At 55.2% G+C, this 27,973-nt stretch overlaps 1 protein-coding gene across 2 annotated transcripts; it reads left to right on the top strand.

Moving 5' to 3' along the window:
- LOC115351835 (protein argonaute-1) lies at positions 1–27,948 on the top strand. 2 transcript variants are annotated; one of them, XR_005934122.1, is made up of 20 exons: positions 1–132; positions 10,028–10,211; positions 10,987–11,107; positions 11,239–11,420; positions 11,742–11,878; positions 12,013–12,147; positions 12,451–12,538; positions 14,306–14,453; positions 14,791–14,910; positions 15,761–15,883; positions 16,364–16,497; positions 17,785–17,969; positions 18,137–18,296; positions 18,591–18,681; positions 20,797–20,991; positions 21,118–21,252; positions 22,158–22,259; positions 23,069–23,268; positions 23,720–24,202; positions 24,444–27,948. XR_005934122.1 is itself a non-coding variant. In XM_030039172.2 (19 exons), the coding sequence occupies exons 1-19, from the start codon at positions 108–110 to the stop codon at positions 23,826–23,828; spliced, it is 2,574 nt and encodes an 857-aa protein (XP_029895032.1). In that variant the 5' UTR covers positions 1–107; the 3' UTR covers positions 23,829–27,948. The 2 variants fall into 2 exon arrangements, 1 of the variants encoding a protein (XP_029895032.1); XM_030039172.2 differs by having other exon boundaries at positions 23,720–27,948.
- Positions 27,949–27,973: the final 25 nt, after the last annotated feature.

The following is a 27,973-nucleotide window of genomic DNA, read 5'->3' as shown; positions in this document are numbered from 1 at the left end:
GCGGCGGGCGGCGGTGCAGTCACCGGCCCCGGCCCTGCCCGGCCCCTGCCCGCGGCCCCGGCCCCTGCCCGCGGCCCCCGGCTCGGAGCGGCGCCCGCGTGGATGGGATGGAAGCGGGACCCTCCGGAGCAGGTAGTGGTGGTCTGGTGGGGGGGGGGGAGGAGCGTGGAATGGCGGGGGGGGGGAAGCGTGTGACGGGGGCTGCGCGATGAGGGAGGGTCGGGGCGGGGGGGGGGGCCCGCTGTGGGGCCTGAGGGGGGGGGCTGCGCAGTGGGGGTGAGGTGGGGGACATGGGGGGGGGCGTGCAATGGAGGGATGTGCGGGGGGGAGTGTGCAATGGGGGGAGCCCGCGGGGGGGGGGGCGAGGGATGTGCAATGGGGGGCTATGCCATGGGAAGCGGTGGGGGGCCCTGCGGTAGGGTATCGGGGTGGGGGGGGGGCTGAGCAGGGGTGGGTGAGGGGCAGACGGTGGGGGGGGGGGCGTGCGGGGAACGCTCCTGCCTGGGCCTGCAGCCGGCCTGGGGGGGCTGGGGGTGTCGGGGGGGGGGGGGGGCTTCAGGGCTGCCCCGCTTCGGGGTGGGCGGCAGCGAGGAGACGGCGGGCTTGTCCCCCCCGGGGTGCCCTGGGGAGGGCAGGAGGTTGTTGGGGGGGCGCGGCGGAGGGGGCCGTGCGGGGCAGAGCGCCCGCAGGATTGGGGTGCAGGGCTGGGGGGGACGTGTCTGACCCGCAGAGCTGGGAGCGTGGGGTCCCCGTCCCCCCCAAAGCGTGGCGTGAGCCCTGCGCAAAGGGCCTGTCTCACACAGAAGAGCGGCAGCATCCCCCCCCCCAGCTCCCCGTCGTCGTCCCCGTCCCCCCCCCCCCAGCTCCCCGTCTCCCCTCCGGTGCGGTGTTTCGGGGAGCGGGGCACCAGCCGGGAGCTGGCGTGGGGCCGGCGATGCTGCGCGCCGTGACAGCACGAAGCGGCTCCTCTCCCCACGGCGGGGCATGCGCGGAGCCGGGGCTGTGCGTGGCCGGCTGCTGGTGAGGGGCCGCGGGGGCTGAGCTCCAGAGTCACCCCGTACCCCCACGTCCCCCCACTCCTACCTCCGCGCACCCGGCGGGAATTGGGAGCAGCTGATGGTGCTTTCGGTCTGGACCCTTCGCGCCAGGCTGTTCCCCAAAACTCGCCCGGCCGGCCGTCACGTCGGCAGCTGCTCGCTCCCGTGCTCGGCGTGACCGTCGCGAACTTGTGCTGCTCTGAGTCGCAGAAGGATTTTGGTGCCTAAAACAAGGCAGGAGGAGGGGAGGGAGCGGTGGGGACTGGGGACCGCTGCCCTTTCGCGGCTCTCGTGCTGGCAAGTTTGCTGCCCGCTGTAATGCGGTGGCGTGGCGAGATTTTGACATAAAACTGCTGCGGGTTTACGACCAAACTTTGGACCTTCCTTACGGTATTTAATTTTAAGTGTTGCATGGAGACCTCTTCGTGTCTGCGTTACCTTCTGGCTGCTGGCGCTTTGTGTTTGGGGCTGATTTATTGGCCTCTGGAAGCCGTGATTTGGTGGCTGCGTCGAGGGCTTTGCCGGTGCCTCGGGGCGATAGCGGCGCTGCCGCCTCGGGCGACGCAGATAATGCTGCCGGCGCGCCTGCACCCTCCTACCACCGGCCTTAACTAATTCTGTTAAGGTGCTTGGTGCTTTAAAACGATCTCTCGGATAAGATAGGGCCACGCTCGGGGGGTATGGGTTTGGGGTTTGGTCCCGCTGGCAGCGCGGGGGGTCCCTGGGGTGGTGGGGGCTGCGCTGAGAGCAGGGCTCTGATGCTGCGCTCTTGGAAATTTCCCCTTTCCTCCCCAAATCTTGCTGGGGGACGTCTGCTCACACCCGGGTCACCCTGCATGCAGGGGAGACGTTTACGCCGTGTCGCAGGAGCCGCCGCAGATCCTGCCCTGCCTTAGCATCCCTTTGCCTGCAACGGAGCCCAGGTATGGGGCTCACTTTCGAGCTCTGACGATGCCAGGCCATGACCTGTCAGGGTAATAAAGCAGAAACCCAGCGTGTGCCTGGATGTGCCCAACTCAAAGACATTTGGAAAGGTGGCGAGGGAACCTGGGACATCTTCTGACCCGCAGGCACTGCTCAGGGAGGCATGCATGCACTAGTTTTAAAAACTGAAGTCAGTTTCCCCCCAACTTTTAGTTTTCTTTATCCCTCACAAACTTCCTAAATGCTGTTAATCTTAACCGTTGTCTTCCTGTGCTAAACCCTGCAAAAACCCCAAAGCTGTTCCGTCTGTTGGATCTCTTTATCTTCAGGAAACATGAGATCGCACGTGTCTGTTTCTGGGATGGGATTATACTGAGAAACAAAACTGGGAGAAGCACCTTGCCTGGAGACACAGCGTGTATGATTTATCTCTAAATACTATTTGCAGCCTCTCTCTAAACCCAGGGAAGAACAGAACAGGGACAAGTTATTAAGATGGCAGATGTTAAAAGGAAGCCAAATCAGGCAGAAAAGCGCTGCTCTTTCGGCAGGGTGAGCTGTGGCGAAGCTGCCTGTGGGTTTTAAACCCCTCACCAGGAGACCCTGGCCGGTGGCTCTGCGGGGCTGCCCGTGGCATGGTGCACCCACTGCGGGGACGTGAAGGGACATGGAAAGGAGCCGGCGTCGCCTTTGTCCTGTCCCCTCTGGCGCTGGGGGCTGCCTTTGTCTGCTGCTCCCAGCTCTGCGCGTCCCTGGCTGCTGCCTGGAAAGTCTGCGGGAGTGGTGCGAGACCAGGAGGGGTGTCAGCTTTTGCCCGGTCCAGGCGCCATTAGCAGGGACCCCGGGCTCATGGTGCGGGGTCACGCAGTCCGGACAAGCCGCGTGGTGCGTTTGGCAGAGATGGTGGCACTCATGGTGATGGGTGCTTCTTGCACCCCATCAGAGGGAGCGAAAAGGGGGACGCGGAGCCACTGGGCAGCCAGGGCTGGCTCAGCAAGACCCTCATGGGTTGGCTCATGCCGCCGCGGGTCGAGCCATGTCCGTGCCGCTGGCATCACCACACTGTGCCGCTCTCCCTGGAGCCAAAGCAGCTGGTTTGCAATCCCTGCGAACGGGTGCGGTGGACGTGGCGATGCTCTTGCTGCTGCTTGTTATGCTCCGTTGCAGCATCCACAGGTTCACTCTCTGGCCCAGCCCGGGCTGCGGGACCATGCACACCGGGTGCGGCAGGCAGCACTGGCCTCGGCGGCGGTGGGGCAGAACTTTAACCTGATGCTTTCAAGTTTGTCACCCGCTATTTCTAAGCGGGAAGCTGAGGTTTGACAGGGCGCGACGATGCCCTTTGCAGCGCTTGCCACTCCGTGTCGAGGATACAAAGAACTAAACTGCTTTCAGAAGTAAATACCGTAGTAAGACAGATTAGAGCCTGTTTTGGCACATTTCTTGGACGCAGCCACCACAATGTGGGGCAGGAGCAGCGCTTGGGCAGCTCAGACTTCCCCTTGGAAGATGGGCTGTGGCGCACAGGACAGGTTTAATGCTGCACGTCAACGGCTGCAGCCGGAGCCCTCTGCCCCGCATGGGTGTGATCTACTTAAACTCGGTTTAGTGTCAAACCAAAAAGCGCCTGCAGCTGCGTGAACCTGGTTATGTTCACGGCGACTCGGGAAGGAGCAGGCGGCGGGTGTGATGTGTGGGCTGGCAGAGATGAGGTGGTGCTTTTTGAAGTCTGGGCTTTGTGGGACGGCGTCGGTCACTGCTTAGAGCTGGCAGTTTTGAAGATGTTGAGCCTGGAGACTGGGAAAGCTGATTGCTCGCCCTGCCAGCAGTTGCCTTTCCTGCTGGTGCTGCCACTTGCTTTGCTTCCCGACTGGGGGGTTTCTCTTCCCTGGGTGGTTTCTGGGGCTGGTTTAGGGTAGGAAATGGCTCAGGGTGAGGATGGACCACGCTGAGTGTCCAGCAGCGTTTGGTGTGCCGCAGCCCCGCTTCCTCCTCTCCGATTCCCGGCTGTATTTTGGCAGTGCCGGGTGCATGGGGAGGGGGTTGACGGGGACCCGCCGCCGCAATAAAACTCCCTTTTGTCTCGGCCCCGTTCCCGTGGCCCCTCAGCTGAATGCGGCGCTGGAGAGGATTTAAATGACATGGTAATTTCATGCCGTCCCACCGGCGGCTTTGCCTGGGTGCAGGCAGCTGTTGGGCAGCAGGTCATGTTCCCCAGCTGTTACAATAAATAATAGAAACAAAGCATATTCCAGCAATAATTACCCCAAACGGACTTTCACCTTGGCGGCGCTGCCCTCACCGCCGTCTCTGCCCGCCGGTGCTTTGCGCGTGCACCCGGCGAAGGGGTGGTGGTGGTGGCAGCGGCGGTGATGCTCCCGGCGCATCCCCAGGGCACGGCTTTTGTGTGCGAAAGTCTGTGATTTCTCCCGGGCCGCTGAATTTATAATGGCAGGCAGATTTCATCCCGCTCACTGGCCGCATTGTGCTGCAGGAACAACACTCGCCCTCCAGCCCCCGGGCCCCGGGCGCCCGCATTTACATGACAAAGTGGGAGCCTGTGCAGCTTCGCCATGGAGAGTTGAGGTATGCAGAAGCCCCCCTGTCTCCGGGTGGTTTGGGGCGCTTTTTAATGAGGCTTCTTCTACCAAAGGGGAACCGGCCCGTTTCGCCACTGGCCCCCTTTTCTGCTGCTCTGAGCTGCAGCCAGGGACTGCAGGCACAAGGTGCCCAGGGATGCTGCGTTGTGCTGCCCGGGGTTCCCCGGCACAGCGTCCTCCGAGCCAGGCGGAGGGCGGCTTTCAGGAGGATTTGCACTGAGGCAAATCGTGGGGGTACCCTGTGGTGGGTTGACCCTGGCTGGAAGCCAGGTGCCCGCCAAAGCCGCTCTATCGCTCCCCCTCCTCAGCTGGACAGGGGAGAGAAAACACAATGACAGGCTTGTGGGTCAAGATAAGGGACAGGGAGACATCACTCAACCAATTACCGTCACGGGCAAAACAGACTTGGCTTTGAGAAAAATTAGTTTAATTTATTACCAATTAAATCAGAGTCGGATAATGAGCAATAAACCCAAACCTTAGAACACCTTCCCCCCACCCCCTCCCTCCTTCCCAGCCCAACTCCACTCCCCATTTTCTCCACCTCCTCCCCAGCAGCGGCGCAGGGGGATGGGGAATGAGGGTTGGGGTCAGTTCATCACGCGTTGTCTCTGCCACTCCATCATCTTCAGGGGCAGGACTTCTCCGTGCTCCAGCGTGGGCTTCCTACGGAGTCACAGCCTCCTTCAGGCATCCCCCTGCTCCGGCGTGGGGTCCTCCCTGGGCTGCAGGTGGAGATCTGCATGGACCTCCATGGGCTGCAGGGGGACAGCCTGCCTCACCATGGTCTTCCCCACGGGCTGCAGGGGAATCTCTGCTCTGGCACCTGGAGCATCTCCTCCCCTTCCTTCTTCACCAACCTTGGTGTCTGCAGAGTTGTTTCTCTTACATATTCTCACTCCTCTCTCCAGCTGTAGTTGCTGCAGCAGTTTTTTCCCCTTCTTACATCTGTTATCCTGGAGGTGCTGCCACCGTCACTGATGGGCTCAGCCTTGGCCAGTGGCGGGTCCGTCTTGGAGCCAGCTGACGTCGGCTCTGTTGGACATGGGAGAAGCTTCCAGCAGCTTCTCACAGAAGCCACCCCTGTAACCAAAACCTTGCCACACAAAGCCAATACAACCCTGAGCACTCTGGGTCAGGGACGTGGCGCAGAAGGGGTGAGCCCAGCCTGCGTGTTCACCAAAGGGCTGTGGAGTCTCTCCCACCTGGGCCGAAGCAGCCAAGGCCAGGTGAGAGCCCATCTCGCACACTGGAGGTGCTGGATGCCACAGCGCCCATCGGGCACTGAGCATCACCCCTGCTCCCGCTCCCTGTGCTGGCTGCCCCACATCACCGCTCTTATAAATAGCCGCGTCCTGGGTAGGCACCACTGCACCAGGCTGTGCACAGATAATGGCTTTTTAAAAAAATCTTTGGATCTTAAAGTAATTTAGAAAGGAAAAGTCATTATCCCTCCCTGCTTTGCTGGGTGAGCTCCGGGCAGGCAGCACAACCCCTACGGCGAGCCTGGGGCTGGGCTGCTGGGGCGGCTGCTCCGGCTTGTTGCATTTGAGGACCGTGTGTCTGCGGTCACCAAAATAAAACCCTCTGAGTCAGCCCATGGGGGAACTTTCCCATCCTCGACACTGGTCTTGTGTCCTGCCCTGGTCTTTGCAGAGCATCTCCCTGCCATTGCGGTGCTGCTCCCTCCAGCCAGGCTGCCATTTATATGATCTTGAGTTTGCAATATCTCGTGGCTCACATCAAACTCCTGAGCCAACTTTTGCGTTGCTGGAGGCCAACTCCTTCATCTGTGATTCATGATCCTAATTGCAAGGCTTTACATTCATAAAGCATCTGGTGATCCTCCGGCAAGAGGGTTTGTATGGCAAAGCGTTATTTTTGGGCTGGCAGGTGCAGAGCGCTGGGGTTGCGGGATGGGTGCGGGACCATTTGGTCGCCCCTCTGCAGCGCAGCTCCTGCTGGCCCCAAACCTGCTTCAGGTCTTCTCCGGCACCGAAGTGCCACCAGGCAGCTTCTGAGCTGTGGCTGCTGCCCTGCATGTGCGTGGATGCCGTGGGCACATGGAGAGGCTGTCCTGCTCGCGCATGGCTGCTGGGATCATCTCGGGGGTGAGAAGGTCCAGGAGAGGAGAAACTGCGAGTGCTGGCCTTGATGTGGTTGCAAGGAAAGCAGCGGAGAGCTGCTGTCCTCTGCCAGGTCTTGCAAGCGGGCTGCGCGGTTTCTCGCTCAAAAGGCAGAGCAGGGACCAGAGGCTCCAGCAGCGCTGGCAAATACCTCTTCCATTGGGAACCAAGATTTAAAAATGCATCAGCTTGCAGCCAGGGAGCTGGCGATTGCCAAGAAATGTTCGTCATGTGGAGACATGAATTATACCGCGAGTAGCTCATCTGAAAATGAGTTTCTTAAAATGAGCTGCCCCTGGAGTGCAGCGCAGCCGTTTGTCTCGCGGGTGCTGGTGGCCGCCCTGTCCTGGAGCAGCTGTGAGTGCCTGCAGGGGTCCGAGCCCTGCGTTGGTCTCGGAGATCCCCGTTTTGCTCGTCGGACTGCTCCGAGTCCCATGCTGCCTTGTCTGAGGAGGCGCTGGGGCCGGCAGGCCGGCTCCTGTCAGATTTTGGAGCTCCCAGGCTCCTGCCGCAGGGCAGAAGCAAGAGCAGAGGTTGGCTTTGCAGAAGTTAATGCTGCAGTTCGGCCCTGGATGCTCAGAAAGGTCGTCCCGTCCCCTTGGTGTCCTGCGATGTGGTGGCCTTCCATAGGCAGGAAAAGTCTTGCAGAGATGGGTTGCAAAAGTAAAAAGCAAATTTGAAGCTTAGTTTGCTGCTCTTCTATTTTTCTGCTTCTGATATTTTTAGGCTGGAATTGAAATTTGGTTTTAAAAAGAAGGTGGATGGGAGCAAGGGGTGCTAAGAGCACCATGTGTTCAGGAGCCGAAATTGGAGCCGGGACGCTGTTTGGGGGCTGACTTGGACAGTTGGCCACCCAGATGGAGCACTCTGAATATACTATACGCTGTGCTCCCCGCACCCGGCCCAGCTGGCTGAGACGTCGCTGGGTTTGAGAAACAGATAGAAGATGCAGATTGGGATAAGTGGAGACGGGCGAGGTGGGAACAGGGCAGAAAGGGCAAATGTCTCCTCAAGAGAGCAGCAGTGTTGAATGCTTCTTTGGCAATATTTTAAGATACCTTTGAGTCCAAGGGTGTGGTCAGTTTAGAAACACAGTTCAGTCCTGTGGCCGTGCACTGGTATCTGTCCCTGCATCTCCAGAACTTCAACAGTAAGTCTGTATAATGGGCTTTGTGGAAAAACTGGTACTTTCCTCTTTATGAGTTTGGGGCCCAAGCTGCTTGAAGGGATTGATTTTTTTCGCTACCTCCCATAATCCATGGGAGGTTTTCATCAAACTGTTCTTAATTTTCTCTGTTTTTTATCAGCAACTTCCCTGGAGTTAGCCTTCCTCATCGATGTGACCTTTTTTTTTTTTTTGCTGAATAGCGGTTGAGAATTACGTTGTGGAGGGGTTAAGGATAAAACAAAAGTTCAGGTACTGGGACTTGAGTTATCCTGTGACCTGGAGTTCGAAACACCATCGTTAATAACCAGTATAAAACCAAAGCAAGCTGTTATCCTGCAAAATCTAGCAGTTAAGTAACCGTGTAGTGCATATGCAATAACGTGTTTCCTCTTTCTTGTGGCATCCTCCCTCCGGCAGTGAGTCGGAATTTGCTGGAGGATGAAGGGGAAAAAGCACATGTCTGCAGGTCTCTGCTGATGGAGTATCCAGGGAATTGCATCCCCTTGGAGAGGGGCAGTCCTGCAGCTCTCTGCTGTTGGAGCCAGTCCTGCTCTCTGCTTGGAGGCAGCTCTGGGGACGGAGGCGGTGGGGCCACTGCCAGCTCCTCAGCCCCTCACTTCGCCTCCGGCAGAAGTCCTGGGTGTCTCGGTGGGGCTGTATTTCTCTTCCCAGAGAAGACGTGGTCCCTCGCCTCCTCCCATCAGGCAGAGCCTCCCCATTGTGCCGGCGCTGGCTTGTAAATCAGCGGGGCAGGGGCTGGCCTGGCCACGGCACAAAGGCGGCCTGTGCTGCCAGGGCGTTCTGGCTGAGCTCCCCACGGCAGGACCACCGTAGCCCTGATGCGGGGGCAGAGGGTGCCTGCAAACCCCTTCCCTGCTAAAACCCACCCCGGGTGTTCCATGAGCAGAAGAGCAACGTATTTGGAGGAAAACATGTGGAGGCAGGGGTAGAGTGTATCCACCAGCCACAGCTGGCAGGTGGAACTGGGCGAGACCTCTCTGTTCGTGGCAATGCCCCTTGGCAGCGTTAGATGGGTGCTTTCTTCTTTGGGGTTCGCAACAGCATCCCATTTCTCCTCACCCCGCGACCCAGCAAGTCCAGTGCCACCTCCCGCTCTGTGCTGCGGAACTGTCAGACCTAGGCTATTTTTGGAGCTGCCCTTACAACAAAGCGCTCTGCGTGCCGGAGCCCAGCATGGGTTGGCTTTGATGTTGCCGTCACTGCCGTGCAGCGGGACAGGCGAGATGCTTGGCCCTCTCTGTGCTTGTTGGTCAGCAAACGCCATCCTGTGGGATGGGATGCTGGCGATGCCTGGAGAGATGCTGCCAGAGGGTTTCCTCCTGCATGAGCTGGGGAAGGGATGGGCAATAAAAATGCACCACAGCCCTGGGAGGTCTGGGCTTGGTCTGAGTGTATCTTCATTAATTCAGTGTGCCGATGTCTCTCACACACTTCAGGTGAAGTTTGCTGCTGCTGCTGCAGACCCGTGGCAAGCTCTTGGCACAGATATGAGACTCTGCTTTTTAAAACCAGGGCTGGAGAGTTTCTTGTTGCTGTTCTGGTTGTTTGCATATTGCGACATTTCTTGTGTGAAACAGGAGTTGAAGTGCAGCTTTGCAGTGGCGTAGCGGGTGCTTTCAAAGCTCTTTTAAAGTGGACATGAGGTACAACCTGTCCTTCGGTGTCAGGAGAACTGAATATGACCTTCTGTCCCCGCATCTGGTCAGGGAATTGAGTTACGGGTATCGTGGTGTATGCCAGGACATGGGTGTGCCCATGGTCAGGACAGGCGGTGGGAGTCCCTTGTCCTCTGAAGATTTGTACTGCTGCCATGTGTGGTCCCGGATGAGTTCCTTTCCCTAAGGCAAAGCAGAGATTATTTATCTGCCGGTGGATGGTTTGACAACTACACAGCTGGTGGTGGCACAGCAGAGCCGAGGGCTTGGCGACTGCACTTTGATGGCTCAGTTGCCGCTTGCCGGATGATGCCCAAGGAATTTGCTTCCAGCTATGCTGGTCCGAATTCTGCCACTGCCACCTCCTGCCAGGAGCATGAGTAGCGGGAGATCTTCCGGTTTGGGATGCGGTGATAGAGTGCTGTGACTCTGTGTTGTCTGTCTGTCTGGGCATGGGGTTTCTCCCAGCCCCCCGACCCCTTTTCTCTCCCTGCAGCTGCAGGCGCATACCTGCCACCATTGCAGCAGGTGTTTCAAGCGCCGCGTCGGCCCGGGATAGGAACCGTTGGGAAGCCCATCAAGCTCTTGGCCAACTACTTTGAAGTGGACATTCCCAAGATTGATGTGTATCATTATGAAGTGGATATCAAACCTGACAAATGTCCACGCAGAGTCAACAGGTAAGGCAAGTATTAGAGGTTTTGGCACTCGTTCCCCGCTTCCAGTTTCCTTGTGGAGGCTCCATAAGTGCCTGTCTCTCTCTTCACCAGTGGAAGCCATCAGGGTGACATGGTGGCAGGGGTCGCAGCGCTTCCCAGCATCTGTGGGTGGCTGGATCCCACCAGCCGTGGTTGTGCAGCAGCGTTGGTTCCTGCCCCTGGCAGTCTCAGAGGTCCTGAACCTCGGCACAGTCCCCTGCTTCTTCAAAGCAGCTGTGCTATTTTGGCAACAATCCCGTATTTAAAAATAGCAAGCCCAGACCTCGGGCCATCGTGTACTTTTCTTTGTTTTTCTTTTTGATGTCCTATTCGCTGCCCTTCCTTTCCTGCCCCGGCAGCCTGGGTAGCTCTGCACCCCGAAGGCCGGTGAGCAGATGCTGCACATGCTTTCAGCGGCCGTGGGCAGTGAGTCGTTCCCTCTCGCCCTCCCGGCATGCGCGGTGGGTTTGCGGCCAGCTCTGGCGGGTGCGCATTCCTGCATGCCATGTAAACTCACTCTGCCAAAGCTGATGTACTGAGCTGTGGGGCAAGGCGCGTGGCTGCTTGTCCAGAGGCCCTCCTGCCCGGGGTGGGACTCGGCTCTGCTCTCTGGTGCCCTGTGGCTCAGAAGTGCACTGAGTCAGGAGGCTGGGGACAGGGCAGCTTGCAGGAGGTGGTGGGCTGTAAAGAAACCGGCAAAATGAACCTCGCCTTTCTCTGCCCCTGCCCCTCCTTTTTGTCCTGCTCGCCTGTGTAGGGAAGTCGTGGAGTACATGGTACAGCACTTCAAACCGCAGATCTTTGGCGACCGAAAGCCAGTCTACGATGGGAAGAAGAACATCTACACTGTCACAGCCTTACCCATTGGAAACGAGCGGGTAAGAGGGGGTGGCAAGCCCCATTCAGGCAGTGCGACCTGCCTCCTGCCTGGGAAGGACCAGCTAAAAATGACCTCCTCCCCTTGCGCCTGCGGGGATGCCATGGTCATTTCCCTCCCTTCTGCACCCAGGTTGACTTTGAGGTGACGATCCCAGGGGAAGGCAAGGACAGGATATTTAAGGTCTCCATCAAATGGATGGCCATTGTGAGCTGGCGCATGCTGCACGAGGCCCTGGTCAGCGGGCAGATCCCTGTCCCCCTGGAGTCCGTCCAGGCGCTGGATGTTGCCATGAGGCACTTGGCTTCCATGAGGTACCTGCTCCAAGGGGCAGCACGGCGGGTGGGTGCTAGCGGCAGCAGGGGCTGTGCTGCAAGCACCGAGCATGCCAGGGAGGGGACCAGCTGCCCTTGGCAGCCTGTTGGGGCTGGGACTGACCTTGATGGTCTTTGGGAGGAGGTGGCCATGCCTGCCGTGCAGCTCGGTGCAATCGCTGTGGATGCTCTCGCAATAGAAATAAACAGGGTGATGCAGCCAGCAGGGCGAGCGGCAGCTCAGAGGGGCGAGGGGTGCTTCACAGTCGCTGGTGGTGGGACTGGCATGTGCCATTTGACACATTTTGCCCTGGTTCACAGGTACACTCCCGTTGGCCGCTCCTTCTTCTCCCCCCCCGAAGGCTACTACCATCCCCTGGGAGGCGGCAGGGAGGTCTGGTTCGGTTTCCACCAGTCGGTCAGGCCTGCCATGTGGAAGATGATGCTCAACATTGATGGTGATGTATTTTTCATTTTGGGGAACTGCAGTGGTGGGGCTGGGTGTGTGTGGAGAGGCTGGATCCGGACGGCTTTTGGGCCAGGTCCATCTGCTGGGAGAGACCATAGACGCGTTGTGGTATCCGTCCCGCAGTGTCGGCCACCGCGTTCTACAAAGCCCAGCCCGTAATTGAGTTCATGTGCGAGGTGCTGGACATCCGGAACATCGACGAGCAGCCGAAGCCCCTGACGGACTCGCAGAGAGTGCGTTTCACCAAGGAGATCAAAGGTAGAGCCCCCGGGGAGCGCTGGGGACCCATCCCCAGCCAGGCACTGACCCAGACACCGACTGTGGCTTGTCTCCCATCCAGCCCCTGCAGCGAGGTGTGGGGTACAGGGGTTGGTCATTTAAAATGTCTGCTGGGGCACCACTGCCTCCCTCGTGCATTTCACAGGGCATCTGCAAGCATACCTGCTCTGCAAGCAGTTAATTATTTAAGGGAGATGTTGGTGGTGTCCCGGGGAAGTTGGGCAAAGGGGAATTGCTCCCTCCTTTCCAGTGACTCTGCTGTGTCTCCCTGTCTTGCATCAGGTCTGAAAGTCGAGGTTACCCACTGCGGGCAGATGAAGAGGAAATACCGTGTGTGTAACGTTACCAGGCGGCCGGCCAGCCACCAGACGTAAGGCGGGTGGGAAGATGCCCTTGGAAAAATCCGAGCTGTTCTCCTTTTTAGCAGCTGCTGGTGTCGTTAGGGAGAGCTCAAGGGAAACTCCAGCCTGTGATGGCAAAAGGGGATGTGTTGGGGCTCTGCAGGGGTTTTGGGCGCAGCAGCTCGCGCAGCTCTATGTCATGCGTGGTGAAGGCGAGCGGGATGCAGAGGAGGGTGGGAGTGCAGAGGATGCTTTGTCTGGCAGGCGGCGCGCCGCAGCGGGCGGGAGTTAGCATGCCAGGAATTGTCCTAGTTTTTACCTCCGAGTTTGGTTTTCTTCTTTCTTAAAATAGACACTGCCAAAGCAGAAGCTTTGTCAGGGGATAAAGCGATTCCCTGCCTTGAAATTATTTTCATGTGCCTGGGAGCAGGCTGGGCCTGGGCACCCCTCCGTGTTGGGGGCTGCCCTGTTCCCCACAGTCCCCCGTGGACGGGGGCTACAGCACCACGGAGGCGGTGCCCTCAGCACCAAGCTATTGGGTGCCACAGCCCACGGGTTTTTCCAGGGCTCATCACTGGGGTTTGCCCTGGGAATTGCCTCCAGGGAGACTTGGAAGCAAAACAGGGTTTGAGGCAGAGGCTGGGGGGAAAGCAGGTGGACCTTCCAGACCTCCCCGTGCGGGCAGCGGAGGGGACAGCGCTGGGGCAGGAGGGACTGTGCTCGTGCTCTCTGCTGGGTGCTCGCTGAGTGGAGCTGGAGGGGAGGGCGGAAAGTTTTTCAGGCTGTCCACCCCCCCTAAGTTTCTGTAGTGTTTCTGGAAATTTTGCTAACAATAAAAAAAAACCCAAAAACCTACCCCCCAAAAAAACAACCAAAAAAAACCACAGCAAGAAATTTTGGCTCGTGCTTGCCTGATACCAAACTAGCAGTGCACGCTCAGGCCGGCGCTGTCAGACTTCAGAGCCCCCACTGAAGGGGGGGCACCTACCTCACCACAGCCACATTTCTTTGTCACACAACCCCATCTCCAGGTGCATCTCACTGGGGTTCATGAGCCTGTCACCATGTGCACCCCGCTTCTCCTGTGCTCCAGCATCCTTGGGTCCCAGCCCTGGGCCTTGGCGAGCGCAGGAGGAATGTGACACCTCGCCAGGGTGTTCATGCTGGCTCTCCTGTCTAATTTTGGCTCCATAAAGAATATCGGGTCAATTCTTCATTTTCACAGAGCTCTTTATGGAGCTGGGAACAGCTGGTGCTGGGTGAGGCCGGGTATCATGCACTCTGACTATGGATGGCACGGCACCCCTCAGCCCTGCCGCCAGGAAGTTTAATCTTCTTTTCCTGTGGTTTTGAAAGGAGATGTACCGCTCCTGCCCCCCGCACTCTGCCTACTCCGGAGCCACTGCCCCGTACCAGGAGAGGCTGGTTAACCTTTCCCTGGAGCTCAGCTCAGCTCCCAGGGAGGTCACCAAGCACAGAAGTCCTCCTGAGCGCCAGTGTGCTGTATTTATGTACCTGACAGTGGCATGCGTGGCATGTCCTGCAATAAACATTTGCCCTGATTAGCTGGATTAGTGAGGGAGAGCTTTATTTATGGGACCTCAGTCCCACACTGGGGTCAGAGTATTCCTGACTCGATTTCTGAAAATACCACTGTTGTGCTTTTTATTTTCTTTTATGGTAGCTCAGAGCGGGAGCCTGCCAGTTCCCTCTCTTCCCAGCCAGAGTAGGTAGTGCTTGAGGTCTGGAAGTGTCTGTTTTGAGTAGGTGCATCCTTCGTGTCCTGCTTCTGCCAGGTTTCCCCTGCAGCTGGAGAGCGGTCAGACAGTGGAGTGCACAGTGGCTCAGTACTTTAAGCAGAAATACAACCTGCAGCTGAAATACCCCCACCTACCCTGTCTCCAGGTTGGCCAGGAGCAGAAGCACACATACCTGCCCTTGGAGGTGAGTGAGGGCTCTGCACCGCTGGGCGCCCCGGCTTTTGGGCACCATGCAAAGTAAAGGCAAGTGGCCTTTGCTGGCAGATGCATGACATTATTCTGCAGCTAATGTGTCGTGGGCACTAGTTGCCTCAATGTTGACCTGTCAAGAGCCGCTTCTAGTAAGCGAGGGAGGAGACCATGCTGTAAAAATGCCATTTTCTTGCAGCTGCAGGCTCGGCACCTCTGGTTTGGGGCTGACTGCAGAGCCCGTGTGCCATGCGCGTGGGACAGCTCAGCCACGGTCCCCCGTGTCTCCCCTGTCCCTAACGCATGGCTGCTGTCTCTCCCCTGCCGTGCAGGTGTGCAACATCGTGGCAGGCCAGCGGTGCATCAAGAAGCTCACAGACAATCAAACGTCAACCATGATAAAAGCAACAGCCAGGTCTGCCCCAGACAGGCAGGAGGAAATCAGTCGCCTGGTACGTGGCACGAGTCCCTGGGGAGGGGTGGGAGGGACGGTATCAGGGCTGCGGCTCTGATGGCAGGTTATGGTGTCTTGTCTGTGATGAACCTTGTTGTGGTCCTTAGCTGCTCTGCGCTGGAGAGCTGCGACCTGCTCAGAAGATGCTGGTGGGGTTAATGGCTTGTGTTTATCCCCCTCTTCTCACTGAATCCCCAGAGACACCTGCATGTCTGTAACGGACACTTGCATAGAGGACCCCAGCTCAAAGTGACCGTGGAAACTCGTGTGCAGCAAATTCAGGTCCTCGCGCTGATGGAACCTGACCCAAAGGGAGCTGGAACTAAAAATAGGAAAACAAATTAGAGAAATGACGCCGGCTCTGGGTGTACGTGGGGACTGTGTGTTGTGGGACTGCGGTACGGGAACTCTGTCTGCAGGTCAGCCTGGGGCGAGCCAGGGGAACCCAGCTCTGCCAGCAGCCAGGCAGGAGCTGGTTAATGGTGCTCTTGTTACCCAAACTGATGTCTCTGGGCTTCTGAAGCTGGGGACGTTTGATATTCCTTCTGCGACTCTTGATAACAGTCTCTTGCCAGTCTGAACCTTACCACTGAAGCCTTAAATCTCAGAAGCAGGCTCTGCTCTTGGTTGCATTGGTCAGTGCGTTCAAAAATCGGGTCCCCCATGGGTAAGTTTGGAGGACAGAGTTTGGCCCTTTGTGTTAAACCACTTGCCCTCCCCTTATGGAGAGGACTTCAGCTCTATAGAGAACATGACTTTAGGTGCCTGTGTTTCCCAGCCAGCTGAAGCTGTGTGGGATGCAGCAGTTAGGTCTCACTCCCTCCCATGGCCCTTCCTTCCCTCTGCAGATGAAGAACGCCAGCTACAACCTGGATCCGTACATTCAGGAGTTTGGGATCAAGGTGAAAGATGACATGACGGAGGTGACAGGGAGGGTCCTGCCGGCGCCCATCCTGCAGTATGGAGGCAGGGTAAGCAGGGCTGCACTGCCCGGGTGTTGAGCTGCATTGTGCAGAGAGATGTTTTCACACCAGAAAATGCTGTTCCTGAACAAAACTTTTGCTACCTTCACATTTGTAGGTTAGAGCTTTGAGCTTGTAGGTTATCAGAGTGCCTGGGGTTTGGGTTTTTTCGTTTTTTGGCAATATAACTGTTCGGAAAGTTGTAGCCAAGAGTCATTTGATGACAAAAAAAGTGAGCTGAAGGGGAGAGGGATGCTCAGGGTAAGGCAGCTCGGGTGAATTTTCCATCACTGTTGAGGAGCTGAGATTGTAAATTGCCCACCGCCGAGCGCCACAGCAGACCCTGGCAGTCAGGGAGTTGACTCCGGCGAGGGTGTGCAGCTTTGTGGTGGGGAGCACAAGCACGGCACGTGCCGGTGCTCCCCGGGGCCTGCTGGCGTGGGGCTGGGCAGGATGCGGCAGCGCTCTGACCGTCTGTTTGCCTTGCAGAACCGGGCCATTGCAACTCCCAACCAAGGCGTGTGGGACATGCGAGGGAAGCAGTTCTACAACGGCATTGAGATCAAAGTCTGGGCGATTGCTTGCTTTGCCCCGCAGAAGCAGTGTCGAGAGGAGGTGCTGAAGTAAGGAAAGGGGCAGCCTGCGTGGGTGGGGTGAGCCGGGGGAGCCGTGGCTCGTGGTGCGGCCACCCTGCTGCTCCCAGCCTGGGGCTGCACGTCCTTCATCGCTAATACTGGATCTGCACACAGCTGAATTGCTTGTGGTACAAATTCAATCCAGGTTCAGACTGGGTGTTCAGTCTTGTTTCTGCTAGTTTATCCAGAGTGCCTGACTGTTTATCCTGGCTGCAGACAGTCCCTGAGCCATCGCAAAGCCTGCCAGGTTAGAGTGAGCACATCGGCACTCCAGCAGATGTGAGCTGACAGTCACACTCTCCTCGATCTGCTCTTTGCATCAGGTAGCTGCAGTATTGTGATCTGATACTGCCAGCCCTAAGGCTGTATTGAACTCTTCTCAGCTGAGTCTCCTCAGAGAGATGGGGTTGTGAGGGATATTTAATTAAAAGTTTCCCCAATACCCTTTCTGAAATAATATAATTCATGTAGGAAGCATCCTGACTTGCCCCGGGTTTTTATTACAGAGCAGTCTTAGGCTTTTTGAAAAGCTTTGGTAGCTTAGAGACTCTCTGCTTCGGTAGCAAAGTGACACAGAGCAGGGACAGTTTATTTGACTTAGGGAAATGGTCACCTTGGTTTTGGATTCTGCTGGGGACTTGGGTTTCTCCTGACTGAGAGTGGATGCATTGAGGCGAGCATTTTCTGTGCCTCTTCTGGGTATTTGGCACGGTTAATGTTTGGGATGGTTTGGAGCAGCTCAAAGTCTCTACGTCTGCAGTCAGTGGGTGGAGGTGGGAGTGACACCGCACTCCTCCTGTGACCCCTTTGGGGCAGAGCTGGGAGCCCCGCACTCCCTCTGGCTCTCCCTGCATCAAATTTATCCTTGACAATCCAAAAATCCAGAGTGTGGCTGAGCACTTTGTCCGGATTGGTAAGTGAAGGCTTGCATCAACTTTGCAAATCACCTGGAAATCAAGCAGGTCTGCTCCCCGCTTCTCCAGCTTACTAACGGAGAACGGCTCACAGCTCCATCACTTCAGGAAGAGTCAGTACCTGGGTAAGAGGGCACCAAGAGGGGACGATTCAGCTCTAACACGTGTTGGTCTTGTGTTTCCCACGCCATGCACTTGCTGGATGCTGTAAAACTGCAGGCGCAGTGCCGCGATGTCCCTGTCTGTACTGTGCCGCAGCACTCCAGCCGCGGGTCCCTGCACCTTGCTTGGTGGCTGGGGTGCGTGGCAGAGCTGCCGTGCGGAAGGGCTCAGGGCTCACTGCTTCTCCTCCCGGGCACAGGAACTTTACAGACCAGCTGCGCAAGATCTCCAAGGATGCAGGGATGCCGATCCAAGGCCAGCCCTGTTTCTGTAAATACGCCCAGGGTGCAGACAGTGTGGAGCCCATGTTTCGACACCTCAAGAACACCTATTCAGGGCTTCAGCTCATCATTGTCATCCTGCCAGGGAAAACACCGGTCTACGGTGCGTCTGGGGCAGGGGTGAGCGGGGAGAGGAGAGGGGCTTTGCTCTGGCTCAGCAGGGCTGGCTCTGCTCCTCCCGCGGTGATTTCTTTCCCCGTTTCTGAGGATGCTGCTGGAAGCGGTGCATTGCCGATTGCCTACATGTTCATCTGCTTCCTTTGCCCACAGCTGAGGTGAAGCGCGTTGGGGACACCCTCCTGGGAATGGCCACGCAGTGTGTCCAGGTCAAGAACGTGGTGAAAACCTCCCCGCAGACCCTTTCCAACCTCTGCCTCAAGATCAACGTCAAGCTTGGCGGGATCAACAACATCCTTGTGCCTCACCAGCGGTTCGTACGGCCGCTGCCTCTCACATTTTTGGGGCTTGTTTCCCAAGTCCCTGGCGGTGCTGCCTGCCTGGTTTTTCCTGGGGAGGAGGGGTCCTGTGGGCAGCTGCATAAAGTAGCTCTTTGAAATGGGGGTTTGCAGCCTGTCTCACCTTGTAATGAGCTGTTGATGTGTCCAGGCCAGAGCCTGGAGGTCGGGAGACGTCCTCTGTGTGATCTGCTCACCTCCATTGGGCTGTGCATCACCCTGAGATGGCCCTGAAAGGCTGACTGCTGCTTTCTCTTCTCTCCTACCAGCTCTGCCGTCTTTCAGCAGCCAGTGATTTTCCTCGGGGCTGATGTCACTCACCCGCCAGCAGGAGATGGGAAGAAACCCTCCATAACGGCTGTAAGTTCCCTGTCTGGGGCCAGGCTTGGTGCCCGAGAGCCCTGCAGGAACACAGGAGCTGTGTCCGTAAAGGGGCTGTGCCACTACCGTCCCCATGGTGAAACTTTTCAGAGTGGCCCCATGCCCTATCAGGTGTTTTGATCCCACTCTTGGGGCGGGGAGAGCTGGCAGCTGCCAGCAGATGGGGCTCGTGATGTGCTGGACCCCGCGAGCACTGTCGGACAGGGTGTGCAGGGAGCTCAGTGCCGCTGCTGCGCTCGCAGGAGTCATCGCTGGGCATCTCGGTCCTTCAGTGCAGCCCTGTGAGGGACCTTCCCCAGGCGGGAGAGCTGGGGTTTTGTAGACGGCGGGGGAAACTGGGGTGACTGGGCTTCTTCTGAGCCTTTTGGGGAGGAGGATTTGCCTTCACCTCAAATGAATAAGGAGCATCCATCGAGTGAAGTGCCACTCGCATGCTGGTGAGGCTGGGTGGCAGCTTGCGCCCCTTGTCAGGCTCTAAGACGTTTCCTTGTGCTCGTTGCAGTGAAGAGTGTCAGGTTCTTGTAGCGTCTGTTTTAATTAAGCACGTCAGCGTTTTCCTATTAAGTTCTTAACTTTCCAGGACTCATAGCTCAGGTTTTCCTTGGCATGCAAATGCGTCTTTGGAGGAGTGTTTTTTTCTTAATTAGAAGGCGTTGGGAAATGCTTTTGGCTGTTTGCTGTAGGTGTGGGTGGGACAGAACAGTCTGTTTCCTGGCGGCAACGCTTCCCCTCTGAAAACACCTTCTGTGTTTTTTTGTGCAGGACCACTGAGGGGGTTTTTTCTTAATTTTTATGAAAGCTTTTTTGAAGCTGCAGGGGAGGAGAAGGGTGGAGCCTTCAGATGGCCATGATCTTGTCCTTGGTGTGTTGTTAATTAGACAATAGAAGGGGGTCCATGGCTGAAGCCAAAGGAAACATTTCTGTTGCACGCATCAGCTCCGGTGGTGCAGCCCAGACCCTAGAGCTCCATTTGCAAACCAAAAGTGAAACTGTTGCTGAGGGCAGGGGCAGCAGGCTCGACACCACTGAGGACGTGGGGTCTGCCATGCTTTCCTTGCGTTCGGGGAGACACGGACCACGCAGTGCAGCGGAGCAGCTGGGCATTTGTCTCCCAGCATGGGCCAGCACCTGCTTTGATGCCTGTGACTCACGCTGCACCCCCAGCCCCGCGTCACAGCCGAGCCCGACTGCTCTCGGCCTCTTTGCCCTGACGTCTTTGAGGTCTCCCCTCTAGAGCACCCGGCTGCGATGGGAACTCCCCGCTCGACGGCTGCCGTGCGGTGACACAACCCCGCTGTGTCCTCTGGAGGCAGCAGTGCTGGCGGGGCAGACCACGGCCGTCTGAGGCAGCTCCACTGCCTGCAGCCGAGCGAGGGCAGGCGTAGGGATGTGACGCTGGCAAATGCTCTGTGCAAACATGGACCTGCTTCAGTCACCTTTTGGGCAGAGGGTCTCCAGGCAGCCCGGGGCGGGCAGGGCAGTTGTGTCGCAGTCGGAGGGGTAAGGACCGGCCGACAGCAGAGCTCCCTGGTGTTGCCGTGATATAGAGCTCAGCAGCAGCTGTTACAGCAGCGGCATTGCAACTGCGGGTGGGGTTTTGTACCCTGGGGATGTCATTGCCCTGACAAAAACAGCACAGCAGGGTTTGGGGTCACACAGTCCTTTGTGGAAGCCAAAAACCTCTTGAGTGAGGGATGGAGGGAGAAGGGCTTAGGCATGCGGAAAGGGCAGCCCCACTCCCCCCTCGCACCTCTGCTGTTGGGCAGGAGGAGCAAAGCAGGGGCAGAGCAGCAACAGTCCCCACAGCCATGTCGCTCAGTAGCACCAGCGAAGTTGTCTTGCTGGAAATTCCCATAAAAGTTGCAAAGGGCATGGCAGAGTGTGAAAATGGGATGTGGCTGCAAGCAGGGATGTCCCTTTTGGGCACTTGTTGCCAGTACAGTATTTGCTGTCCCATCTCCTGATCTGTGAGCTCAGGTGCTCTGCCCACTGCCAGCTGTGGGTGTTGGAAGCAGGTGGAGGCTGGGAATGTCCCATGGCCCCTCCATCCTTTCCGTTGTAATGCATGAGCCTGGCCTGTCTCTGTCACTGCAGGTTGTGGGCAGCATGGATGCCCACCCGAGCCGGTACTGTGCCACGGTGCGCGTGCAGCGTCCTCGGCAGGAAATCATCGAGGACTTGTCCTACATGGTGAGGGAGCTTCTCATCCAGTTCTACAAATCCACCCGCTTCAAACCCACCAGGATCATCTTCTACCGTGATGGTGTTCCCGAGGGGCAGCTCCCGCAGGTGAGGACCCCTCGGATCCCCGTTGGCCAGCAGGGCTGCACGCGCTCCCGCAGGGTTCCCTAAGGGTGCACGGGGACAGCTGGGTGCCGGTGTGTCCCCTCACTCTGCGTGCCCTTGTCTCTCCAGATCCTTCACTATGAGCTCCTAGCAATCCGAGATGCCTGCATCAAACTGGAAAAGGATTACCAGCCTGGCATCACCTACATTGTCGTCCAGAAAAGGCATCACACCCGTCTCTTCTGTGCGGACAAGAACGAGAGGGTGAGCACCGTGGGGTGCCAGGGCCAGAGGGGGCTGATTCATCCCTGGCCCTTAGGAGGAGCCAGCCCTGACTTTGCCGAGGGGAAAGCTCACCGCTGGCAGGCAGAGAGCTCTTTCTTGAATGAAACGTGCTGCTCGGTTGACTCCCGCATCCATGCGGATTAGACTGCTTCTAGAAACCCAGACAGCTGTTTGCTGTTATTATGAGTTACTGGGTGCTGATGATCCTGGTGACTCTCTTGAAATAGCCTCTGTCAGCTTGAAAACATCTGTTGTTTTGGTGATAGCTGTAGCCGCTGACGTGACAGGATGAATAACCCCTTGCTTGCTCACAGCTTGTTCATGTGTGCTGTGCAGTAACATTGATTGCTGTAGCTTTTTCCTAGATTTGATCTAAATTTAGTGGTTAGATCTAGTCTAATCAGACTCTGGCTCTACCTGACCATGAAGATTTAATCTTGGGAATGGAGGACAGTTTTTGATCAGGGTGCAAAAGCCCCAGTATCTCTTGGCAGAGGCTCTAGTGTACGCTCTGCAGAGATCCCTGGAGTGTTGCTCACTTAATCCTCATTTCTACAGTAGGGTGGGCCAGTGCACAGCCCTCACCCTGCCTGCTTTCCTTCTGATGGTGTTTGCTGTATCTCCACGACATGCCTGGTGCTGATGCTTGCAGAAAATGCCAGCAAGCCTGTTCGGGCAGGGAGCAGAGCAGGATGAGCTGCTTCTGTCCCCCCTTAACAGGCACTTGGGGAGCAGCTCTGCATGGTGCTCTCAAACTGAGATGCTGAAATGGGGTCCCTGCGCCATGGCCCCGGTGCAGGGCAGGTGTGTTACGGACAGTGCCCTGGGCAGCTGGAAATAACCGAACTCTGCAGTGCTTGGATCTCTCTTTCTATTCCCTGTAGATTGGGAAGAGTGGGAACATCCCAGCAGGAACAACAGTGGATACAAATATCACCCACCCCTTTGAGTTCGACTTCTACCTGTGCAGTCATGCAGGCATTCAGGTACCGCACTGCGGAGCTGGCTGTTGTGAAGCTGCTGGTTTTCTTCGGCTGTTGTTGCAGATTGCGCTCTTGTGCATCTGACCCAGCCCTGTCATAGCCTCCCTCCAGCACCGGAGACGTGGGCAGTTCAATCCAAGCTGCCATTGCGGTGGTTTGGCGAGCAGGTGCTGGGACGGCACTGCTGCTGCATTATGTGGCACGTACTCGATTTCTCTCCTGGAGCCAAGGATCTCTCCTACGAGATTTTCCTCCTTCAGAGTGGCCAATTCAGCAGCTTGTCAGCTGGTGTCTGAGCGTGCCGGGCTCGCTGGGGCGCCTGATTGTCAGCAGGGACCTGTTGTCTGGCCGTGGGCGGGAGAACTGGGGCCAGCCGTCCCTGGAGCAGGCGGCTTGCTTTGCAGCTGCCTTTCTTCAGGCAGCCAAGATTAGTCAGAAACCGTACTGAAAAAATTGCACTCATTTAATCTACAGCTGCTTCCACAAGGGAGGCTTTTTGGCTTCCTCTCCCCCTGCAAGGACAGCGGGGAGCTGGCCCGGTTTGGGGGGCAGCCGGTGCGATATGCGATGCAGTGGGCTGTGCGGTGTTGGGAGCCAGGGATGGCAGCGCAGAAGCACCGGCAGTGCCTGGGCGTGGGGCAGCGGGGTTAATGCTGGCTTGCACCTCAGTGTGAAGGGCTTTGCTGCCTCGCGGTGCTGCCCACGCTGTCTGCCAGGTTGTTTTGATCGGGGAGGGTCTGATCAGGATGTGAGGCAGCTGCGTGCGTCTGGGTGCAGGCAGCACCTCTCAGACTGCCCCCTCTCCTTCCCAGGGTACGAGCCGGCCATCCCATTACTATGTGCTCTGGGATGACAACCGGTTCACCGCGGATGAACTGCAGATCCTCACGTACCAGCTGTGCCATACCTACGTGCGCTGCACCCGCTCGGTCTCCATCCCGGCCCCGGCGTACTACGCCCGGCTGGTGGCATTCAGAGCACGGTACCATCTCGTGGACAAGGAGCATGACAGGTGAGGGGGCTCTGCCTGCAGCCCCGGGAGGGCAGACCCCAGGGATGGGCAGGGGGCATGAGCACCCTGCCTCGGTGTTTGAAAGTGCCCATGTTAGAGCAGCACTGCAGCAGGCCCTTTCTGTGGGGGGAGACTCGCACATAGCTGTTTCCTCTTAGGTCCCAGCTCTAGAGGGGAACTGGGGGGTAAAGGAAGGTTAAATCCCATCCTGAGCTCATCCCGGGCCTGGAGGAGCATCCCTGGGGTGTCTGAGCGTTAGCAGCCACCTCGAGGTGCCGGAGTCTCGGCAGTGCCGGGCATGGTCACTGGCACGCACAGCATCCCTGTACGCTGTGGTGAGATGCCTTCCTGTGCTGCCAGCGCTCGCGGACCCTGATCTCCAAGGGGGTTTCTCAGTGTTCCTGGGGGGGGAAATATGAAATAATTATGCAGTGATTTCCTTGATTTTCAGTGGTGAGGGCAGCCATATATCTGGACAGAGCAACGGCAGAGACCCCCAGGCCTTGGCGAAGGCTGTGCAGGTTCATCAGGACACTTTACGTACCATGTACTTTGCTTGAAAGCCTAACTTTTGTTACCTCACTCAAGAAAGCTTTCAGATTTGTAGGAGCCATACAAAAGAGGAAGCATTGGGACACCTTGTTTTTTTTCCAATGAGAAATCACTGCAGGGCAGGCAGCGTCGATTCGAGGCAGGAGACCAGCACCACGGGACAGAAAGATCCAACACCTTTGTAGGATTGGAAGAGACTGATGATTATTTTTTTAATTTTTCTGGCTTTGCAAAATTTTGACCTGACCAAACACATGAAGGCATTCAAGGAAGGGATAAAACTCCCAGGAGGCGGAAGCAGGTTTTCATTTTTAAGATGCAATACTATAGACTCCTGACTGTGAAATGGCGGATTTGGTCCTCCGTTGCCCACCAGGCGCTGGTAGGTATTTTTTGTGGGGGTTGGGGGGAGGGGATTTTTAGAGCCTTAAAACAGAAGACTAGATTTATAAAACTAATATTTTAGAATATGAGATGCTTTAATGGGTTAAGGGGAAAAACAACTAGTTTATAGGAGAATTCTAACACTAACAGTTCCCCGCCCCCGAATAATTCCCCCCATATAATGTAAGGCACCCTAGCACTTAGCTCAGAACTGAAAACTGTCTTCCTTGTGTTAAAAGCTAGTTAGCTGCTGCCATTTGAAGCAACAGTCACAGACTTTTCCATGGGTGAGTGCCTTACTATGATGCTGCAAAATTTCAATGTTTTTAATCTTGTAAGGAAAATAGTAATCTTGTCTTGATGGTGGTCCATATTTCCATCAGAAGGAGTTAATTTCTACGGTCCTAAGTTGCAGTTTGTGTTAGATCATGACCTCATGGTGGTTAAACTCCATTGAAAGATGTGCACTTTCATATAGGACACGTTTAATGGCTGCTGACCCATTTTTGTTTCCAATGTACTACTTGTTATTTAAAACTGTTTCTGACAAATGGGGGCATCTTCATCCCATGAGGACGGAAATCGCTATCAATTTTTTTCTCTTTTTTTTTTTTTCCTGAATTCTTATGATGGACACCGGGATTTTTTTACTAAACATTATTTTTATACGATACTGAGTCTGTTGCCAAAATACACAAGTCATTAACATTCTCAGAGTTTACATCACCGCAATTCCTGAGGCTGTGCGCTCACACCAGAGATTTCTAACGTTTCCTGTCCGATGAGTGTTACCAACTGCAGTCCGTGCAGCGCCAGGTACTCCTCAGCGCCCGTCTCCCATGTGCGTTCAGCACATGTCTGCCCGGGTCGGCTGCTTTCCGAAGTACCGCGTACCCCAACTCCAGCACCTCCAAACTGTCACCCTCTCTGCTGCTAGGTTTTGCTGCTCTTCGTGTCATGGTATCACTGATCTCATGCACAGGGTTTTTTATTCTGAAAGCACACCAGATTTGTTCCTTAGTCAGAATGATGAAATCCTTGTTATTGTCGTGGGGGAAACTCCTACTGATCTGTGTTTGTAACAGGAAAAAAGCCTTTTTCCCAACAGTAACATAGTGACTGCTTTTCAGACTCATTTTGCTGCACAGAATGACCGTTATGCACAGTGGGGCAGTAGTAGCAACTCATTACCAGTATCATGTGGGCAGATTATCTGGGTTTTTTATATGAAAGTGTGCACAGTGCTTCCTTCAAGAGAAAAAAATGACACGCACACTCCTACCAAGCTCTTAAAGGGAAGAGCTCTGTTATCATTTTACTGCCAAACGTGAACGCATTTCCAAGGCAGATCCACCACAAGCACTGCCCCTTGTCAGTACGCGTGGATAGAAGCACACCTTTTTGTTTTGTACTTTCTGACGTTTAAACTTGCCTTGCCTTCATGAAAACCACATTGGTCATGTTGGCCCATTGATCTGTCCTAACACCGGGAATTCACTCTACCCGTTTTCTTTTTGGGCAACGTGTTTGTGAAAAATGAAGACATCAATATGCTATGCAAACTAAGTGCTGAGCCCACTGATGTCACGTTTTGTGAAGATCCTACGTTTAGCACAGTCCTTTTTTTCCTCAAGACTACAGTATTTGGTTCATATTCTCCTTTGCACCTTGTGTCAACCTCCACTGCTGTATATCTGCAAGGTGACAGGGAGGAGACCAGGAACTATTCATGGTCAGTAGGGTAGTGAACTCTTAGGAAGGCTTTTAGAGAGTAGGGAATGCATCAACACTAAGTGTCAACATGAGAAGCCTACATTCCTATACACAAGTGCCTGCATAGTGACACAAATTCAGCACCTCTCCATCTCATCCTCAGAACTCTGGCTTGTGTTCATTGAAAGCAAAATGATCTCAGAGGGGCTGTACCCGCTCACCTTGTGTTAGAAAGCCCCTCGTTAAGAATCAAATCGGGGTTAAGGTCAAGGTTCTCTCTGCAAATCAGTTTGTTCACCAGCATTACAATGGAAAGCCCCTGGCTGCTGTTCTGCAGCGAGGGGCAAAGGTATTTTGGTTTCTAGTTTTTATTTTAGTGTTTTAGTTGGGTCTAGAATTCTGAAATGTCTTTTAGTAGCTGTGGCATAGCACGTGCCATTTTTAACCATTTGAAAAGAGATAGCGTGGGCATTTACAGAAACAGCTTGTTGCTCTGTAACAATTTTTTTTAACCTTGAGACTTGAAATGTAAAATGGACCTTTAAGATTTGCACTCATTTGTAAGGTGGCTGTTCATAGAAAACTATGAATGAAGACTTGCTGATGTAGCACCTACTTTTAACAGCAATTTTAACTACACAAAAGCTTCACAGCTTCTGAAACTCTCAGCTGTTGACTTGCAGATCGTGTTCTGCCCTTATTTCACCCTCTGCGTTGGGTTTTCATGGTTTTGAATAAATAAAAAAGCCAAACTCAGTAGCTGCTGTGCCCTTTAAACCCTATTTCCATTTTGAAGAAATTTAGAAGGGGTTTGAGTTACCCGCATGTTTTCTATAATGGACTATGCACTGTACCTTCTACGCGGCTCCAGCATTCAGCATTTCTACCCTTTTCTTGTCCGAGATGCAAATGAGTAACTGCATGTTGAGGTGCTGTGCATTTTGCTACCTATAGCGGATAGGTGTTAACCCAGATACATATCAGGATTTGTAGTTAGCCACAAACCCCACACGGACATCCCGAATGGCTCCCGAGTCTCTGCCTTCTCCATGCGCACGTGTTCCTTCTGCAACTGGAAACATCGCCAGGTGCATGCAGTTTTGTGGGAAGAGGAATAACTTTCATTTGCCTGTCAGTTGTTGAATGCTGTTTGTTTCCCTTATCTCACATCTGAACATAACGGGGGCGAGAGGGCAGAGCAGCCTTCTCCCCAGAGCTTCCAGGGGCGGTCGGGGTGTTCTGGTATTCGCAAGCATACGACCTGATGTTTTAGTGTCAAAAAGCCCAAGCATTCAACGTTGCCTCGCGGAAGGTTTTCTTCTTGGAAAATCAGTGTGAAATAAAAGAATGTGATTCTTTCAGGAAGGGAAGCCAGACAGCAGGACAGCAATAAACAAGTGAAATTCATATCTTGCCTGAGTGATTTGCACTTCAATAGTTGTGAAAGAAAATTTACGGGACTCCAGTGCTTTTGTGTTCAATTTCTAGCCCCTTTCATACCTCCTTTATACGAGCAAGTGTTGAACTGTACATAGGGTGTTTACAAGACACTCTGTTTGGGTTGTTATTTTTCTTGTGGGTTTTTTTTTTTTTTTGCTTTAGCTTGAACTCTGTATGGTCCATTTGTTAAATAGACGTGAACAGTTGATGTACAGTACTTACTAAACAAGCAGCAGCACAAAACTTATTTTATTAAGAAAATATGGCTTATATTTTAAAGGTTGAATATCAGGTTGGTTTTTTTTTTTTTTTGTATGCGTGGAATTAAGACTGGTAAAGAGTAACAAAATCCTTGGATTAGGCCAAAAGAAAATACTGTAAGATCGTAACCACCTCTTTATTAAAGAAAACGGTATGATTAAAGAGCTCCAGAACATTGTATTTATATTTGATTTGATTGCCTTTGTGGATTTTTTTTTTTTTTTTTTGCCTTGGTCCTGATTTTTGCTTGCAACTTTGACTTTGCAGTCCCAAGTATCTGTTACCCTGTAACTGTTGGCAGAAGACCTAAATAAAAGCAATGTGAACATGTTGGGGTGACACTCCTGAGTCAGAT

The sequence above is a fragment of the Aquila chrysaetos genome, chromosome 16 (genome assembly GCF_900496995.4).
Source record: "Aquila chrysaetos chrysaetos chromosome 16, bAquChr1.4, whole genome shotgun sequence".
Classification (NCBI taxonomy): Eukaryota; Metazoa; Chordata; class Aves; order Accipitriformes; family Accipitridae; genus Aquila; species Aquila chrysaetos.
Note: the sequence above shows the minus strand (reverse complement) of the source record. Positions and strands in the feature narration are given on the sequence as shown.

Coding starts and splice junctions, on each gene's coding strand:
- LOC115351835 (XM_030039172.2), top strand. CDS start 108: ATGGAAGCGGGACCCTCCGGAGCAG. Junction 18,682..20,796: donor AGAAACCCTCCATAACGGCT/GTAAGTTCCCTG, acceptor CTGTCACTGCAG/GTTGTGGGCAGCATGGATGC. Junction 22,260..23,068: donor GCAGTCATGCAGGCATTCAG/GTACCGCACTGC, acceptor TCTCCTTCCCAG/GGTACGAGCCGGCCATCCCA.